Source organism: Miscanthus floridulus, chromosome 1 (genome assembly GCF_019320115.1).
Source record: "Miscanthus floridulus cultivar M001 chromosome 1, ASM1932011v1, whole genome shotgun sequence".
Classification (NCBI taxonomy): Eukaryota; Viridiplantae; Streptophyta; class Magnoliopsida; order Poales; family Poaceae; genus Miscanthus; species Miscanthus floridulus.
Genome location: NC_089580.1, coordinates 151320962 through 151338736, shown reverse-complemented (window position 1 = coordinate 151338736; position 17775 = coordinate 151320962). Strand labels below are relative to the sequence as shown.

The following is a 17775-nucleotide window of genomic DNA, read 5'->3' as shown; positions in this document are numbered from 1 at the left end:
CATATCAGCCAATTGCTCCTGCAAGCTAGCTATAGTATGTGCCTGTCTCTTCTTCTGCTTCTTCCCTTTTAGCTTATCTTCACTATGCAAGCCAGTCAAAGTCTAGTAGGTACTCTCGAGACCCTCATACGCTCTGATGGCGGCGAACATAGCACTCATTGCCTGGTTGTCGCTAGCCTGTCCTTCAGCTGGACCTCTGACTAATGCACTTCCCTGAGGCTGAACCCAAATGGCATCACGAGGATCATCCCTAGGAAAAGTACCAACTAGAGTTGCTGCAAGCTCACTGGGAAATCTGCTCATAATGTCCCTGATGACACGGAAGGCTGCTCCCTCTGCACCCTCAGCTGGAGTACGACCCTCAAACTCCAAATGCCAACCATCCCAATCTGGAGCATCACCGAGAGCAGGAACCGTGATCTCCACCACTGCAAGTCCATCCTCTGCTAACTGGCTCTCATTCCAAGAGTACACTGGCTCTTGACCCTCTGGGTACCCCACATCATGGAGCACTCTCCAAAGCAGAGTTGGCATGCCAAACTCGCTCAAGAAGGTGCCCGTGGTGCGGTGCTCCCTCAGGGCCAACGAACGTCGAGGTGCTCTTCCTTCGGTGGACTTACGAGCGGTCTGCTTTGTGCGGGCCATCTGTAGCAAAAGTTCTTTCATTACACCGGGGAAACATATTTTAGGTGATACAACTTTTATCAAAAGGAGATAATCAATTTATAAGGGGAGGAATGCATGACATGAATGAAATGCATAAGTAATATGATGTATGTACGTGCCGTACGTTCTCACAAACTTAGGAATAAATAATTTCTAACGACGAATTCGGTGGCATACAACGATCTCTCAATATGTAGCTAATATGTTCTACACGATAGCGTTGTTATGTACCTGCAGAAGATTCATTTCAGCCCAATTTCCAATGAATGCATAAAAGCAGTAAAGTTTTATCTACACGCTCTACACGAATCCCCAGATACGTATACAACGGTAGTAACTACCCGAACCATCGTCCTATTGATGGCATCGCCTCAACAGACGGAAGACCCATACATGAGATACCTTTGTAAAACATGCGTAGAACATGTAATTACTCCAGCATCATATAAGCATTCACCCTAGATCGGCGGTGTATCCGATCATGCTCTCACAACTCACACTTACCAAGGCGTAGAGGCAATTGATCCATACATTACCACTCAAACAAGTGGCACTCATACAATAGCACGCCGTATGAGCGACGAAAGAGAAATATGATGCAAGAACCCCAAGTCAGTACTTAATTAAGCCACCTAAAGTCCTTAACTGGGCATAAAGGATATGATCACTGGCACACTTTATAGTTTTAAAATCACGTTTTCCAAATGCCTTTTTGTTTTAAATACACTTGTGAACAGTAACATGCTAAACCATGCTCTGATGCCAGCTGTAACAGAACCGACCAATTATACGAAATTAAGTAAGAAAATCATCTGCCAGAGCAGACGATTTAGCAAACTTAAGCCCGTATAACCCGGTAGTCCGTGAAATCACGAAGGATTTCAAACCAACTTCCATTCCAGCCAAGATCGTAATAAGTTTAGCGGTCACCATCACATATTACATAAAAGTTTGCATCACGGATACATCAGAGTTTCAACATAGTTATTACAACACCTAGTTCGAATAAAAGTAGCGGAAGTCATTTGTTCAAACCACACACACTCACGCGGAGTTTAAATATAGTGCCAGCGAATGATCATCTCCAACAAAAGCATCAGACGAGACGTAAGGAATGACCATGCCCATGGTCCTAAGCATCACCCATTGCAGGATACAGATAGTTGATATAGTAGCCGTAATATATCTACCCATCTGCAACAAGTGGGAATAAAACCCTGAGTACGAGAAGGTACTCAGCTAGACTTACCCGACATAACCGAAAATAAGTGACACCAAGGATTATGAAGGGCTTTATAGTAGGGTAGCTGACTCATTTGCAAAAAGAAGCATTTTTAGCCTTTCAAGAACTTTTCGAGAAGCATTATTGCCAAGTTAATTATTATTAACCTGTCAACTAGATTTGCACATATACTAGAGTAAACATGTGATTAAGCAGATAATGATAACCAATGATCATTAAACAACTTCCATACTGTCATATTCATTATAACTGTCCAAGTGTTCCATAACATTTACTATGATAAAGTAACTCAAGTCAAGTGCTCACTATCCAGGAGCGATGGCGATTCGAATCGATTCCTAACCAGCTGGTGATTTGTTCCTTACACAAACATCACTCATCCGCTAAAGTGAGATATTGATCACCGAGTCAACTTTCCAGGAATCTCGAGTTTGCCAGGAACCACATGTACCCAGGGGCCGACCGACTGCACTTTGGTCTTATCATCCCGCCCCCATGTCCTACCACACCTGCTCCGGCACAGTGCGTTGCGGGCAATCTACTCGGCCCGAAAACTCTCCCAGCTTCGTGGTCGGAAGGTACTTTATCCGGCCAGCTAAATGTAAGGCATGCGTTCAACATGACTCGAGGCCCAACAACGGTCGGTCCTTAATCGACACAGACGGAAACACTACAGCCCAAAACTCTGCAAGTCTCCGTCCGGTCTCAACTTCATTTAACACTTAGTTATACCATGACTTCATAGTCATCCAAGCAGATCCAGGTAACCACCTATAGCTCGCAGGTGACAGGAAATCACCCGACTTCTACCGGTCTAAGCCAGCTAAGCATTGACTCGACTGCGGATACTAGGGTAACAAGGATAAAGTATAACAAAGGTAGACAAGGTATAATGCAGCAACGGTTGCAAACAACTCCTGGATATAATGCATCAATTAAAGTAAAGCATTTAATTAAATCATTGCAAACCGGGAGAAAAATGCTCCGGGGCTTGCCTCTCTCGAAGGAGCTCGGACGGTGATCGGGGCACTCCGGAAGTTCCTCAATGTCCTCCTCATCGGCTTCTGGCACTTCCTGCGGCTGCACCTCGAACTACTCCTCGGGCTCCTCGGGTATGACGACTGGGTTCTCGGTTTGCGATCCTGTATGATGTAATGCGCGTAAGTGATTATGCAAACGGTGCATCGAAGGAGATGAATGCAATGAATATGTTTAAATGCAAGGTAGTCAACATCATCCAAGAAACTATACCACAAGCACATGTCATCTACTGCATTCTCTTCTACTACTAATATGTTAAGTCAACATATCTTATGAAATGCCTCAAAGATACACCAAAGCTATTATTATTAACTAACCTTGTATTAAAGAGGATTATTTTATTTCCTTTTTAATTAGGGCTACAACAGCATTCTCTATTTCTGGTGCTTATAAAAATCTGAGAAAATTACAGTAGCATGGTACTACTCTAAGTAGACTACCATCAGATTTTCATGATATTTGAATGAGGGTTTTAGCCTACACAAAAATCACAAACTATGGCATGATTTTGTACATAAAAATACTTTGAACTGTGAAAAGTGTCAAACAACAGAATTAATATTTTTCCTAGGTTCTTCATAGCATACAATGACTGTACAAAAATTATCACATGCATGTTTTATACAAAGTTTGCTCTCTAGCAAAAATAACAAAAATCAGCCATTAAAGGTACTTGAACTACACCTCCAAAGTTTTCCACAGCACATGTATGAAACATATTTTTCCTAGGAAGTACATGACATAAGAAGATTAACAACTTGAAATCATATTTTTTTGCAGACTATAGATTTTTCTACATATTTTTCAAGTTATCAGCAATATCCATGATTAAATAAAATCCTACAGAAAAGTATCCCAAAAATGACATGCAATAATTTTCCCAAGTAGATCTGGTGATAAGGAACCTAGCAAAATTTGTTTTAACAAATTTGGAGCAAATTTAAGTACCCAAACATTTTTCAAACTATTTCCATTTTCAAATAATAAAGAATAATGGAAAACAATTCATGTAAACGTTACTGGGCCAGCCCGCTGGAAATCAGCTGGCCCATGGCCACTTTTGGTCCGCGCGGTCCGAGCGAAAGGGGAGCGCGGTGGCCTGGCAGGGGCTTCGGCCCACGGCCGCTTTGGCCCAGCTCGGCCGAAGCGAAGGGAACACGCCGGCGCCGAGACTTCGCGGCGGCGTGGCTCGGCCAGCGGCCGGCGGCCATCTCCGGCCACGGCAGGGCGAGCTGGCGAGCGCACGGGATGCGCGAGAAGACGGCGAGTGCGGTAGGGTAGCTAGGCGGGGCTGTAGAAGAGAAGGAAGACGACTTCCATGGCGGCCGAGCACGGCGGCGCCATGGCCGTCGGTGGCGAGCCTCGGGGAGGCTCAACCTGAGCTCGGAAGGCGGCGCAAGCACGAGCGCGACTTGAAGGAGGGCGAGGCGGAGTTGCGGGCGCGTGATTGCCGGTCGAGGTGAGGAAGCCGCGACGAATTTCGCCGGTGGGTGCGTAGGCGCGGCGAGGGCAGAGCTTGGGGCTCTCGGCTCTGGAGGAGAGGGAAGGCAGCGCGGGCGGGAGTGAGCGAGCGCACGGGCACCAGCAGGTGTAGGCGGGCGCGTGGGCGCGGGGTCAGGCCGCGGCTGCCGCGCGGCGGGCGACGCCGGCACATGGTCGCCACGCGGCGGGAGTTCTCTGCCGCGGTCGGCGCATGGACGAGCGGCCAGCAGGGGAACGGCGCGGGGCTGGGCCGAGGCGAGAGCAGCGCGGGATGGCGTGAGCAGGCCGGCGCGCGAGGTGGGCTGACGCGCGCGGGCGGGTTCGCTGGCGCGCTGGGCCGGCTTCGGCAGGCGGGCCAGAAGCGAGGCGGCGGCCCGCGAAGGAGGAAAAATCCTTTTCCAAATAAAATTTTCAAGGAATTTTTAAATGCCATCTTTCAAATATTATTTTGAGCAAGAAAATGACCTCTTTTGAAAATGTACCAAAAATGAAAGTTGTTTAGAATTTAATTCTCTACAACTTTGCTTTTATGACCAAAGCCAAATTCTTTCTAGATTTTGAATTGTAGCATCAAAGACCACGTTTAGCTCAAAACCCTAATTTTGGAATTTATTTTTGAAGCCAAATTTTGAATTAATTTGAATACAAACATTGCTCCAAAAATTGAACTAAACATTGCTAGATGATTTACAATAGTAGCCAAACATGTTTTACTAACCTAGCAAGAAAAATTCAGGGCAAAACAATTCTTAAACAGGTGTATGCATCATTCAGGTTTCACGCATGTTTCAGATGTTTCAAAGCAATGTTTCAATTGTTATTCACATGATTAGGCATGTATGATTTGGATGCTTGATGATGCATGATATGCATGATTTGCAGTGCCTAAATGCAGACATAACACCGGGGTGTTACAAACGCCCTGTTCGCTTGGGCTTGTTTGACTGATAAGTCATGGCTGAAAGTATTGTTGGCTGATTTGGTGTGAGAGAAAAATACTGTTCATTGGCTGAAAAAGTACGGCTTATAAGTCAAATAAGCCCAAACAAACGGGGTGTAAACTGACGAAGGTATTTTAACTTTGTGATGGCCCCCGGTACCTTACAAAAGTATGAAACCAAATTTTATTTGAAATGAAATCCGGAGGTTTTATATATATATATATATATATATATATATATATATAAAAAGCCGAAGTGACGTGCTCTAAGTTGGCCCTGATGTAGGTGCCTATTCCCTAAATGTGCCATTGGCATTTCCAGGTTCGCCACGTTCGCTTTTGCTAGAAGCCAAAAGAGGCTCCACACTTACTTGCGGATCCGATTAGCTGGTTCAGCTCTCTGATTCCTCCTTGTCGTGAAGACGCTGGTGAGACATTCACTGGTGCAGGTGCAGCCGTGTGTCTAGGAAGGACAAAGCTGCAGGTTCCACGTGTCACAGTAGGTTGTGTCGGTAACCAACGTGTTCTAGACCCCGTTCGCTTCGCCGAAGAAACAAACACAAAACACTGTTCGATTGATTTATTATGAAAGAAAAACACTATTTTAATCGAAAAAACAAACTGAAAAAGACAGATTATAAGATAAACAAACAGGACCATAGCTTATCATATCAATCTGTGTCTCCAGTTCTCCACTGATGATTCACGACCTTCGAGCTACCTGATTGTCAAATTCAACAAATAGTAATTCAATTCGTCCACGATAGAACACTGACCACTGTACTTTTAAACCTGCAAGTCCGAGCGTAGAAAAGAACTACTATGCTTTTCTTTGGCAATGATGGATGTGTATTACTGGGCCATGCTTTAGATATCGCAAATTCGCACCATTATGGCTCGATACGGATGCAGGATTTACAGCTAAAACCATGAGTTATAAATAAACTCTATATCAAATAAGAGGCGATTATTGTACCGATAATGAGTGCAATGAAACTACGTTATAGTAGTACTAGCAGAACGCGAGTAAACAGTCAGAGGTGAACAACTAGCTGAAGAATATTTACAGGACTAGTCTGACAAAGGGGACCAAGGAAACCGCCTCCCTGCCTATCTCTGATCTAGAAGGCTCAGCTTCACCAAATGGCAGACATCGGGGTATCATCTATGCGGATCAAGTCCTCCAGTCCAGCCATGAAATCGTCTGCACCACCAGCCGCCTCGCTTAGCATCTCATCCTGCATTATCTGTTCAAAAGTAGCCAGCATCAAATCATGGTCAAACAAAAAAAATCATGGGCTGTAGCAGGCTTCCAAAGCATAGGAGTGATCAGATCATACCCTGGACTGTTTCATTTCAGCAACGCAGGTTGTGAGCCTGTGGTACTGCTCTCTTGCTTCTGGATACTGCGACATAGAGCGCACCCGGGCGAGTGCTCTCTGTAGCCTGGCTTCGGCCTGCCTTCTGCCGTCGTGCAAGAAATCGTATTCATCCTCGGCCTTTGCAGGCTGGATTTGTGATGGACCTTCTAGTTGTTTCTGAGGCTGAAAATTGCGTAACCCAGGCCTCTTTCTCCTCCATCTCAGTATGACTTTCTCGACGATACCAACTGACCAGACTACCTTCCGATAGTTCTTCCTCACCTGATGTCCTCGTACATGAGCCTGATCACAAAAGACAAGTTAATAAATCTTAATGCTTGCACAGGACATTTGGCATTTTGAGAGTTGCAAGTCATTATTCATGGCATTACATTTGGTCAGTCAGAAGAAACTAAGGATTTGGCAGCTCACACCACATCCAAAAGTGCTTACAACTTATGGAAATGATGACATGCTTTGCATTGAATATAGCATGAAAATTCTACAATGAAGCCTATATACAAAATTATCAAACAAATATTGACTGTGATGCATGCTACCTTGTCTCTGAAGGCTGAGCTGCTACATATATCTATGATAAATTTTAGTATTCACACTACAGGGAGACCAAAGACGAGAGAACAAATTCTTATGTTCGTGTACCATGCAACAAATTGTGCAAAAAAAGGTTAGCAACAGCCTACTAGCTTCATGAATGCTGTTTGTAGCATGCATCAGGATCTTTGAGCTACACTACTGTGCTATTTCAAATAGATGAATTGCTCTTAAGAAAAAGGAAAGAAGAGATCATCTATTATTGAAGGAAGCAAAGATTCATCAAAACCATTCAAGCAAGTTAGTGGAACAGAAGGCTTCTGTTATATTAGCTAAATCATGCAAGATTGTTGCGGAGTGTTAGCATTGTAGGCCAACAAAGTGGCGTGATTTGCAAGCCCTAAATAGTCAGCGAAATGTAGTAGGAACGAATATAATATAAAGAAGCAAAAAAATCAATAATTAGATGTTAGCATTACCTGTAACTTGACAATTCTCTGGCGAATGATCATAAACTCCTTTCTTCCCTTCCATCCACGAAACTTGTTCTGTATACGAACAGCAGCAGAATGCAGATGTGTATCATGTTGTCCTGGTTTGGCATTTTTAAGAGAAACAAGTGAAAGTGTGCGTTCATCAGATAATCCACAGTCGCCATCTCCGTATTCCACGACTTTCTTTCTGTGGAATGACTCCACCCTGAAGGCTTGAAATATACGAGCTGCAGCTTGAGTGGATTTACGAATAGCACTTAAAGAACCTTCAAGTGATTCAGCATGAGGATCCTCTCCAGAGAGCTGGGCAGAATCAATGCCAGTGAGATCTTCAGCAATTGGTAACCCACACACTTCTACAGTGCTATCATTTGATTCTCTAATAGTCAGTGCTGACAGATGGCTTGTCAAAGCAGATTCTGCGAGAAAACCAGCAATCCCCTTGTGTCCATTTACTGAAGCTAAACCGGCTGGACTTCTTCCAGAAGGGAACTCAGAAGTTGGATCAGTCAGTGCTCCTGCAGCAGCTCCATTTGCTATGAGAACACTAACTGTTCGCTCCCTAAAAAAGCATAAAATATGGGGTTCAATAATAGAAAAAGGACCAAGCTCCTAATAAAGTACAAACAAGTGAATAATAAAGGGATGAGAAAGAAATAAAGGTAGCTTCTTTTACATAAAACTCTAGTGAAGCATGGACATCCCAGTTTCAAATAGCTTTAATGTGTGCAACCATACCTTCCCAAAGATGCAGCCCAGTGGAGTGCAGTCCATCCATGAGCATCCCGGAAGTTCACATTTACACCAGCAACCATTATCGGTCTTATAGCCCAATCATAACCCAGTGCTGCTACTAAATGAATTACACCCTGTCCTTCCTTGCACAAAACATTGGGACCCTTTCCATCATCGTTTACTTTGCAGATGAGCCATTGATGCAGCTTCTCTTTCACCAGTTTCTTTAAACTTTGGACCCTAGCAGTGGAAACTACTTCCTTGACAGCAGAAGATTCTTGATTTGACCATTTCCCATCAAGCATTAAGGAATTTATAGTTTTTATTATCTCATATTTCTCATTACCACTGCTTATAGCAAGCATATGATGGTCATCTGGCCCCAAAGTGAGTAGCTTCTCAAGACGAATATGTAGATGCATTTCATTTACACCATTGGCTTGGGAACGAGAAGTCTCCATGTACTGAGCATCAGAATCACGATACTCAAATTCTCGCACTTCACTACAAGCCACCCTGTTTGAACAGGTCACATAAAAGGGAACTCTTCCTGATTGATGTGCTGGTGCATAGCAGCGGAGGGTGCCATCAGTCAAAACCTCAGCTGGTACTTCAACATCCCCAAACATACATGACCACTTGTGATTTTCCACATGTTCTTTATTCACCAAGAATGTACCAGTAACCGAAACCTGCATCGTTAGAATAATTAACAACTAGAAGGAGACATGAGTACTACAAACTGCTAAATAACTAATTAGAATTATCAACCTGTAGTCTATGGAGGTGAAAACCATAAATACTGTAAGAATAGAAGCAATTAATAGTGCAAAACACCTTACGCACCTTTGTATTTGTACCAATATATGCACAACTTGGTGAAACATCTAAAATGCTAAATAGTTGGTCTTGAGAAAGTGAAGGGCTCACTACATAAGCATCTAGCTGTTCATTACTCAGCACATTAGAACCATCAGGCACCTTCACTGTCTCAATGCTACTCCAGAAAGCATCAGAAGTGGATTTAATACCCAAATCAACCACTTCTTCAAGTTCTTTACTCATCCATCTTGAAAAGCTGTCATGTTTCTTCAAACCAGGAGTCTCAATCGTCAATAGATCCAATGATGACTGCTTCAAGAGTGGATGTTTGATGCTACCATCATTATATCTATCTCCGTTCACCTGAAAATTTTGTATAAAAGATTTTTTTCATAAATCAGATAAAAGACCATCAAATAGCTGTACCCATGCTCACACTATAAGGGCCATACAAGCATTAGATGTGCATCTGCTTTCATAGCATATTGTTCTATTTTCAGTTCCTTTTGATCAAATGTATCATTAGCAATTGATGTACACCTAGTCTGAACGAGCTACAATGCTTTTGATGCAACAGGTATTACCCTGGGTCACCTGCACTAACACCCAAAGTAAACTCCCACCTGCCTCTACAGACTCAAAGTAAACAAGACAATCTGAAGTACCTCTGATGCTAATATGCCAGTGAAACCCAGTGCATCAGCTTCCTTCTGGCTGAGGTGGTTAGTGTATAGAGCCTCAGATGTAAATGTCTGCAAACAAGAGCTATCGTCCAGATTGTTAGCCTCTAAGCAGGCCAATGAAGAATGGAGTGTTGGCTCTGTGAACCCAGCTGAATAATTTGCGAAGGGCTCGTTGAATGGCACTGAATCAAACAGAGTGCTGGAAACATCACTTAGCCCAATGTTGGCGCCATCGAGCATTCTAGCTATGTCATGGTGAGAAATTGAACGGCTATCTAAGTTATCTGTTATTGGCAGCATTTCACCATGATAACCTGGGAAAGTTCAAGGGGAAATGATTTAGAAGATAGTATTAGCACAGAAACCCAAAATCTCAAATAGAGGAGTGACTCTTGCCTTGTCTACTATCAACATTTGAAGCGGAAGGGTATAACATGTTTTCCGTTATGACTCCATCCACAAGCTGCTGCATCTCAGCGAGAGGGTGGTATCTGGAGCTTGCTCGGCAATTATCTGCTGCACCGAATTTCGCTTTAGATACACTGAAAGAAGGTGCATAATTGAATCTGCATCAGTTAATCTATACTTAGAGTAGATGATGCAGAAGGAAGATAGAGAAACTGCAAGACCTGGTTCAGTGTCTTCATATTCTGAAATCTGTCCGCTTATTGGGCTTTCAGCAGCCTCCATGTTTTGTGGTCCCATCTGGTTCTGACTAGTGATAGAATTTGAACATGAAGGACTATCAACATTGGATAACTGCATAAGTTCTTCTTTCACACGATTGAAACTTTGCTTGCATCCCTGGAAAGTTAAACATAAACAAGCGAATAAACAAAATGCCTTAACATTTTTATCAAATTGCAATAGGAATGTGAGTTATCCTTCCATTCAAGCAATGCCATACAGTTATATTCGTAGTCCAGAAGAATTTATTTATTGTATATGAAACAAAAGTGGACCATTTCCAAATAAATGACTCCATGCAAATCATAGTCATTTGTGTGCGCGCACTTTAGAAAGGTATATAACCATAATGTGTACCCTACCTAAAGGGAATGGGGTGTGTTGACTGTAGTGGCAAAGTGGTCACCACAAAATGCAAGAGAGGATCCCAAGCGGGATGTAGAACAAAGTATAGGTTGGAAGGGAAGTTGTAAACCATAGCTAACAAGGCCATTGGTACATGTCAATGATGTCACAAGTATGCGAGCGAGCATAAGCTCATGTGGTATTTCAGATATATTTGTTACTACAGCCGATGAAGATAGGTGTTTTAGACACATTTCCTAGCACAGGTGGTAAATCCAATGTTTACTCATTAAATAAGATCTCCACAAGCCATTTTCCAGTGACAAGCCACCCAACAAGGAAATACACAAAAACGGGAAAGATGAAAGAGAAGGTTAATGGACTACGAAATAGAATGTACCTTGACTTCTAGGTAATGTACAAGAACAATATGAGTGAAATCTCTGAAAAATATGAGAAGTCATTTGATTACAGTCACGCTTTCCTCTGAGTATGAAGTTAACTACCAGTCTACCATCCAAATGAGTGTGGAATCACATGAATGCAACGGTCAGCACTTACTCTTCCAACAGCCAATATGTTCGCCTTTGAAAGTTTTCATTCTCCTCTCCATGGGCATAGTAGCAATGGAGTACATCAATGCTGCCAGCCTAAAATAACAAGCTTTAGCGGACAAGTGAAGGCACTAAAGAAATAGACTAAATCAAAATATATACTAGTATGAGATAATTAAGTAGGACTTCTGCTTGCAGTAAATCTGACATAATTTTATGTTTCCTTCATGTCATAAAGGGCGTACCCAGTGCAGAGAGCTCCCGCTCTGTGCGGGGTCTGGGGAAGGGTGTTAGTGGCAAGCCTTACCCTCACCTGTGCAATGAGAGGAGACCGTGACTCGAACCCAGGACCTTCCGGTCACAGGCGGTAAGACTCTACCGCTTGCACCAGGCCCGCCCTTCATGTCATAGTTGTACACAAACTTGTGGGTTGTGAAACACATCTTTCATGTAAGTATCAGTTAACAGGTAACATGCTCGGTCAGTGAGATGGTGGAATTATGCCCCAGCCTATGGGATGCAACACTTCCCACCTGTATGCAGCACCTTCTTCCCCAATGTAATGCGCATTGCTTAGGTCTAAATTGAATGTAGAAGCATAAGATGGAAGTGGTTAGCAACTCCATAAGTATGGATAGAAGTGCCATCTGCAAGTTGTTAAAAAGACTCCACAAGCATGGGCACCATCTATGGTGGATAAGTAGTACAGACACAAAAATATTTATGACCACAACAGCATATGCTCAAGTTTTAGCAACAACAAACCGATACAGAAGTTACAGAATGCACAATAACAAGTAGCAAATGCCAAAAATGATACAGAATATCCCAGCATCCACAGTTAAACTTTCAGTGCAGCCTTCGAGATATTAATTTTCTTTCAAAATAAAAAATTAAAATATTTGCTCACTTTCAGTTTCTCATGAGCTTCTTTGACAGTCTTCCCATCCTTTTTCTTTCTCCAGTTGTGGCCATCCTTTCTGAAGTACCTCAGTACTTTGCGATCAAATAGAAAAAGAGAGCCACCTATTGCAATCACATGGAAGTTTAAGTAATGAGAATCAGTGCCAATGAGAGGGTGACCATTACAAACTATAAGAATAGCTTTGACCAAATGAAGCAAACAAACTGTAGAGCTAATACTATTATAAGAATAGCTTTGACCAAATCAAGCAATCAAACTGTAGAGCTAATGTAACTGTTGTGCTATTCGTGCTAAGGGAAACAAAACTATATTTTCTTGTAAAGAATCTAAAGAAAGAGGATACTGAGCATGGCTAACGTATCATCAGCGATGACTTGAAAGGAAATCACCATGCGGTGGTGTTGTCTAGTGAAAATCACAAACTATTCACCATAAAATTTGGCCACCAGATCCCCCAACACATAAAAAAAAAGGGCGTACCCAGTGCAGAGAGCTCCCGCTCTGTGCGGGGTCTGGGGAAGGGTGTGAGTGGCAAGCCTTACCCTCGCTTGTGCAATGCGAGGAGACCGCGACTCGAACCCAGGACCTTCCGGTCATAGGCGATAAGACTCTACCGCTGACACCAGATCCCCCAACACATCAAGTTGCCAGAATTCTGTTTCAGAATGAGAACATATTTCTGATGGCATCATAGCAAGCAGAGGAAGACATGATGAGCCCACAAAGCAAGCGACAATTGTACCACAAGCTGTATCACTAGCTACTCCCAATAAACATACACAGCCGAAATGCCCATGCCAAGCCCAGGCTGCCGGCAGACAACAACTCTATACTCCATAGTACATAGCATAATACATCATAATTGCTAATGGAATTAATGAGAATATTTATTAGGCCAGTGTTCAGAAGCCACAGTACCTAAAGAGAGCACAAAAACATAACAAGGAAAGTAAAAAAGAAAAAGTAAGAAAGTAAGCATACTCCTCGGCATGTTGGGCGGCTCGGCCGCGATGGAGAAGAGCTTGTAGTTGGACAATATCTCGCAGATTTCGGTGGGCCGCAGCCACCGCTTCTGAGCCTCCTGCAGTATCTGCGAGATGTCTGCAGATTCACGACGATGGTTTAGTTAGTCACCGGTTAGTCAACGCCAACAACTGCTCCCACCACCACTCGCATCCGGTTCTCGCGCTCGCGCTGTTTGGTACCGAAAACCCTTTTTGTCTGCTCTGAATTATTGGGCGGAAAAGTCAGCAAAACGCCAGAGACTGGCCAATCGCTTTCTTTTGAAAAAAGATAAAGAAAATACGTGGCCGATGAAAGAGAAACTGACCAGCTCAAAATTCCACAAGGCGATAAAGCAAATTTGCAAAGACCGGAAATGGAACGGAATTCTTTTTTTTAAAAGAAGAAGAAGAAGAAGAAGAGCGTGAGATTTCGCGGGGACTGCAAGAACATACTAGGACGCACGGCCTTTTTTCAGATGTACTCCGTTTAAGACGACTTGTCCTCGATCGACACAACACGTGAAGTTTTTTCTCTCTTCACCTTGAGATGAAAACGCATCCGTAACCGTAACAAACCAAACTGGCAGCAAAAGGAAAAACCCATCGAATTCTCCGTGCTCTCTCCCGTGGGAAGCGCGAAAACCCCAATTCCACCCCAGGAAGCAGAGGCGACGACGACTCGTACCTGGGGGCTGGCCGGGCAGCACGAATTTGCGGGTGTCCGCCATGGCGCCTCCCCGATCAGACAGACAAACAAACGCTCCTCCCCCGTCTCCCGAAGCGGTCGCTCGCTCGCGTGGCGGCTGCTGGTCGGAGGCGGGCGTGCTTAAAACGGGGAGGAGGGATCGAGGGAGCGCGGACGGAAGCTTCGGGGAAGGGAGGAGGAACGAACGGAGCGGGAAGGCGGGCGGGGCGCCGTCGCGCTGGGAAAATTTATTGGCCTGATGTGACGACAAGGGGAGGCGGGCGAGCGCGCTGGTGAGTCGGTGAGTGTGAATGGGGGTGAGCAGAAAAGTAAAGGCGTCGTGGGCGGAAATGACGGGGGCGTCCCTGGGAGAGTGGAGGTGGAGGAGGAACGACGGGGGTGGGTGGCTGCTGCTGGTGGTCAGGTCACCGGGGGTGGGTGCGTCTGTGTTACTTGGCCTGTTGCGCGGAGAGAATCCGCCGTTTTCGGACCCTGCCCGTCCTCTCCTCTGGTTTTAGTTTAGGTTTGGGGCTTTGGGCACATGTTTTTGGTGGAAGGGAAGCATGCAAAATTTCGTGTTTGGTCATACCACTATATTTTATGCGAAGAGCACTTTGATCGCTGGACAAAAGCAAAAAGGAGAGATTGCAAGATTTCCCGTGCTCTTTATCCTTCGGTCATATAGAGTTTTATTTTATTGCTTGATATAAAGTTAACAAATTTTTGAAACCTTGATCGGTAAGTTTTTTATAATTTTAGTCTCGTAGTATGATATGTGAATCGAGCGTAACTCAGCTCCGCTTAGTTAGGTTCCATGTGTTGGAACTACCCCTTCCATGCTCAAATTCAAAATCCTAGACCTGACATGATGTCGTCTTATGTTCTAAATGAAACATGAGTATTCGTTTGTGTTGAAATTGGAATACCTTTAACAAAAAAGATACTTCTCGTAGTAAAGCCTAGTCAAATGGTCTTATTAGGCGGGTTATGCAAGAGTCGGAGTTACTGTTCTTGATGATGAAGAGGCTAGCTACAAAAAGTTTTCCTAACGATCACCAGAGTCCTCACTTGCCGACAGGCCAAAAGTAGGGGATGTTGTTTGGCTCACCTTGAGGAGTTATTTGTTGGGCGCTTGGTGGAGGGATGAGGTGTATCTCGTGGGGGCGCTCATCCCACCTCAAGGATGAGTAGAAGGTGATTCACCATGGCCTTCTAGGGTGGAGCATAATCTTTGGCTAGGAAGCAATGGCCTTCAAATGGCTGTCTAGTCGTGCGAGGCTATGATCCAGGCCCCCACCCTCATCCCCGGAGGGTCACGCTGTGGGATCAGGCTCATGAGAAAAAGTGCCAAGAGGAGGAGATCAAGAGAGCGCTCTTTAGCTTTCCTGGTCATCGTAGTCCAATTGATCACAAACTGGAAGAGGCCTCGAAATCCCTAGAGGCAACCATATGTAAGATTCCATCGCAGCCATGGCAGATAGGGTGGGAGGTGGAGGAAAGAAAGGGACAAAGAAGACTAAGGTGGGTTGCAGATTTAGTCCAGAAGCAAATGGGCCATCACAAGACGAAATTAGTAGCCCTTTAGACAACATCGTCTCTATCCACCCGTGCATACGCCCAGCATCCTCGTTGTGGGTTTGAGTGTTAAAAGATAGGGTTCTTATGGCGGCAACGAAAGGGGTTCCTAGCCTGAAGGGAGGAGATCAAGAGGTTTGGGGCTACAAAGAAGATCGTAGCAACAGAGGTAAAGCTTGTTGATGGTCACTATAACACAAATCCGACCATAAAGTCCTCAGTACAAGTGAAGATTACACTAACATTTCTGTATAGTTATAATTTAAATGATATGGTTCCACATGTATTTGGAGCATGTATGCTTACAAGAGACAACATGGCAAAATGGAACAAAGTGGGCCCAAAGAGATAGATCACCGGACCCCATTCTCGGTCAACTAACCTGGCCCTGGACCCAACCAGGTACAATCCTTATCTAACACAAGAAAACACACTCTAGTGAAGCTTGACACGTTAATTCAAGGCCGGTTTGATATGAAGACTACCAAGATGTCATCCAAGGATTGAAAGGCCCATCAAAGCAAGCAAACGTGAAATGTACAAGCCCAAACTATTGGAAAACTGATTTTGGCCAACTGTCAAGCACCTTGGAGGAGCAATGTCCTTAATAATTCATATTCTGATGATACTAACGAATTATTTAGAATTATTTTAATATCCATGACATGGATAAGTTGTTACTTTAGAGATATTTATTTATACACTTGAACAAAAAGTTTGACATATCTATATTGATAGTATAACAATTAATGCACATATAATTCCTTGATATGAAATGCAAACATCTTGGAAAACAGGTGTTATTGCATATCATAGGTGGCTATACCTGCTGTCCTTTAAGATCTCTTTAGAGTAAATAGTAATTATAAAGCTTAGATATTAATATCCTTGATATTAGCGCGCTACCCCGTCGTAGACCTCAATTCAAGCTCTAGCACTAACCTTATATGATGTGATGAAGGTTATAAATTATTATTTATGCCATTATAGTACTTAAGAGTGTAATCTATGACCTAAGATTCTTATTTTAGAAAGTACAAAAGGAGAGTTCATAATTGATATTTTAAACCCAAGAGTTTCAACTTCAATTGAGATAACAAATTGTGTAGCAATCAATAAGATTAAATATTTAAAAAAAAATCAGATTCATTATGCCATATAAGAAATGTGCTACAATATGAATCACTATAGTTTAAGTTAAGGTTTCAATTAAATGAATATTAAAAATACACAAAAGGTGACATGCAAGCAAAGGAAAAAAACTATGGATATGGATGAAAACATTTAGTTTAGTAATTGATAAGTTTATCACAACTGGATAGGAACTATAGAGTATTTATTATATTGCATTAGAAAATAAACAAAGAAAAACACAGGCAATTTTTTATAAGTAATTTTATTAGCAAGAGGTATTAAGCAGTAGCTAATGTTGATTCTAACCAAAGGTTGATAGACTAGTTTCTACTAATAAATAATTATATTTGAGCTCAAAACTTACCCATAGATATATAATCTACTCCCCATACTTTGCCTATTTTTATTGGATAAAAAAATATTATCTATACTATGCCCAAATGGGATTTGTAAATAAATGTTGGAATATACTCTCTCTGTCCCTAAATAAATAAATTCCTAGCACAAAAATTTGTCTACAAATAAATCAATCTCTAGGAGATTTAGTGGTCTCCTGGCTTATTTATTTTCCTCAAAGTCTCCACATATTTACCGCACCACCTCACCTCTCTCTTTTTCACAAATCCACGCTTGAGTTTATGCAACTAGATGCTATAATTACTGCGCAACTCGAACAATTGTGCAAACTACTCCAATTAATGAAGGGTAGTATGATCTTTTCTCTATCATACTAATTTGTTCTAAACTTTCTAGAAATCTATTTATTCAGGGACAGATGGAGCCGTAATTCTTACCCACCAACAGGTACCATATACTTCGCATATGCTTCGCATAGATGTCGAGC

General features: G+C 42.9%; 2 protein-coding genes across 4 annotated transcripts; both read right to left on the bottom strand.

Annotated features, from left to right (window-relative positions):
- Nucleotides 1-3966: 3966 nt before the first annotated feature.
- LOC136465420 (uncharacterized) lies at nucleotides 3967-6032 on the bottom strand. Its single transcript, XM_066464164.1, has 2 exons — nucleotides 6025-6032; nucleotides 3967-4825 (listed from the first exon to the last, which is right to left on the bottom strand). Exons 1-2 carry the CDS (start codon nucleotides 6030-6032, stop codon nucleotides 3967-3969), a joined length of 867 nt encoding a protein of 288 aa, XP_066320261.1.
- Nucleotides 6033-6339: 307 nt separating this feature from the next.
- LOC136543950 (calmodulin-binding transcription activator 3-like) lies at nucleotides 6340-14544 on the bottom strand. 3 transcript variants are annotated; one of them, XM_066536263.1, is made up of 13 exons: nucleotides 14223-14544; nucleotides 13515-13634; nucleotides 12519-12634; nucleotides 11616-11704; nucleotides 11455-11497; nucleotides 10652-10826; nucleotides 10419-10538; nucleotides 10005-10336; nucleotides 9364-9702; nucleotides 8521-9209; nucleotides 7768-8344; nucleotides 6713-7036; nucleotides 6340-6619 (listed from the first exon to the last, which is right to left on the bottom strand). In XM_066536263.1, the coding sequence occupies exons 1-13, from the start codon at nucleotides 14263-14265 to the stop codon at nucleotides 6509-6511; spliced, it is 3078 nt and encodes a 1025-aa protein (XP_066392360.1). In that variant the 5' UTR covers nucleotides 14266-14544; the 3' UTR covers nucleotides 6340-6508. The 3 variants fall into 3 exon arrangements, with proteins under 3 accessions (XP_066392360.1, XP_066392365.1, XP_066392368.1); XM_066536268.1 differs by having other exon boundaries at nucleotides 10419-10535; XM_066536271.1 differs by lacking the exons at nucleotides 11455-11497; nucleotides 12519-12634; nucleotides 13515-13634; nucleotides 14223-14544.
- Nucleotides 14545-17775: the final 3231 nt, after the last annotated feature.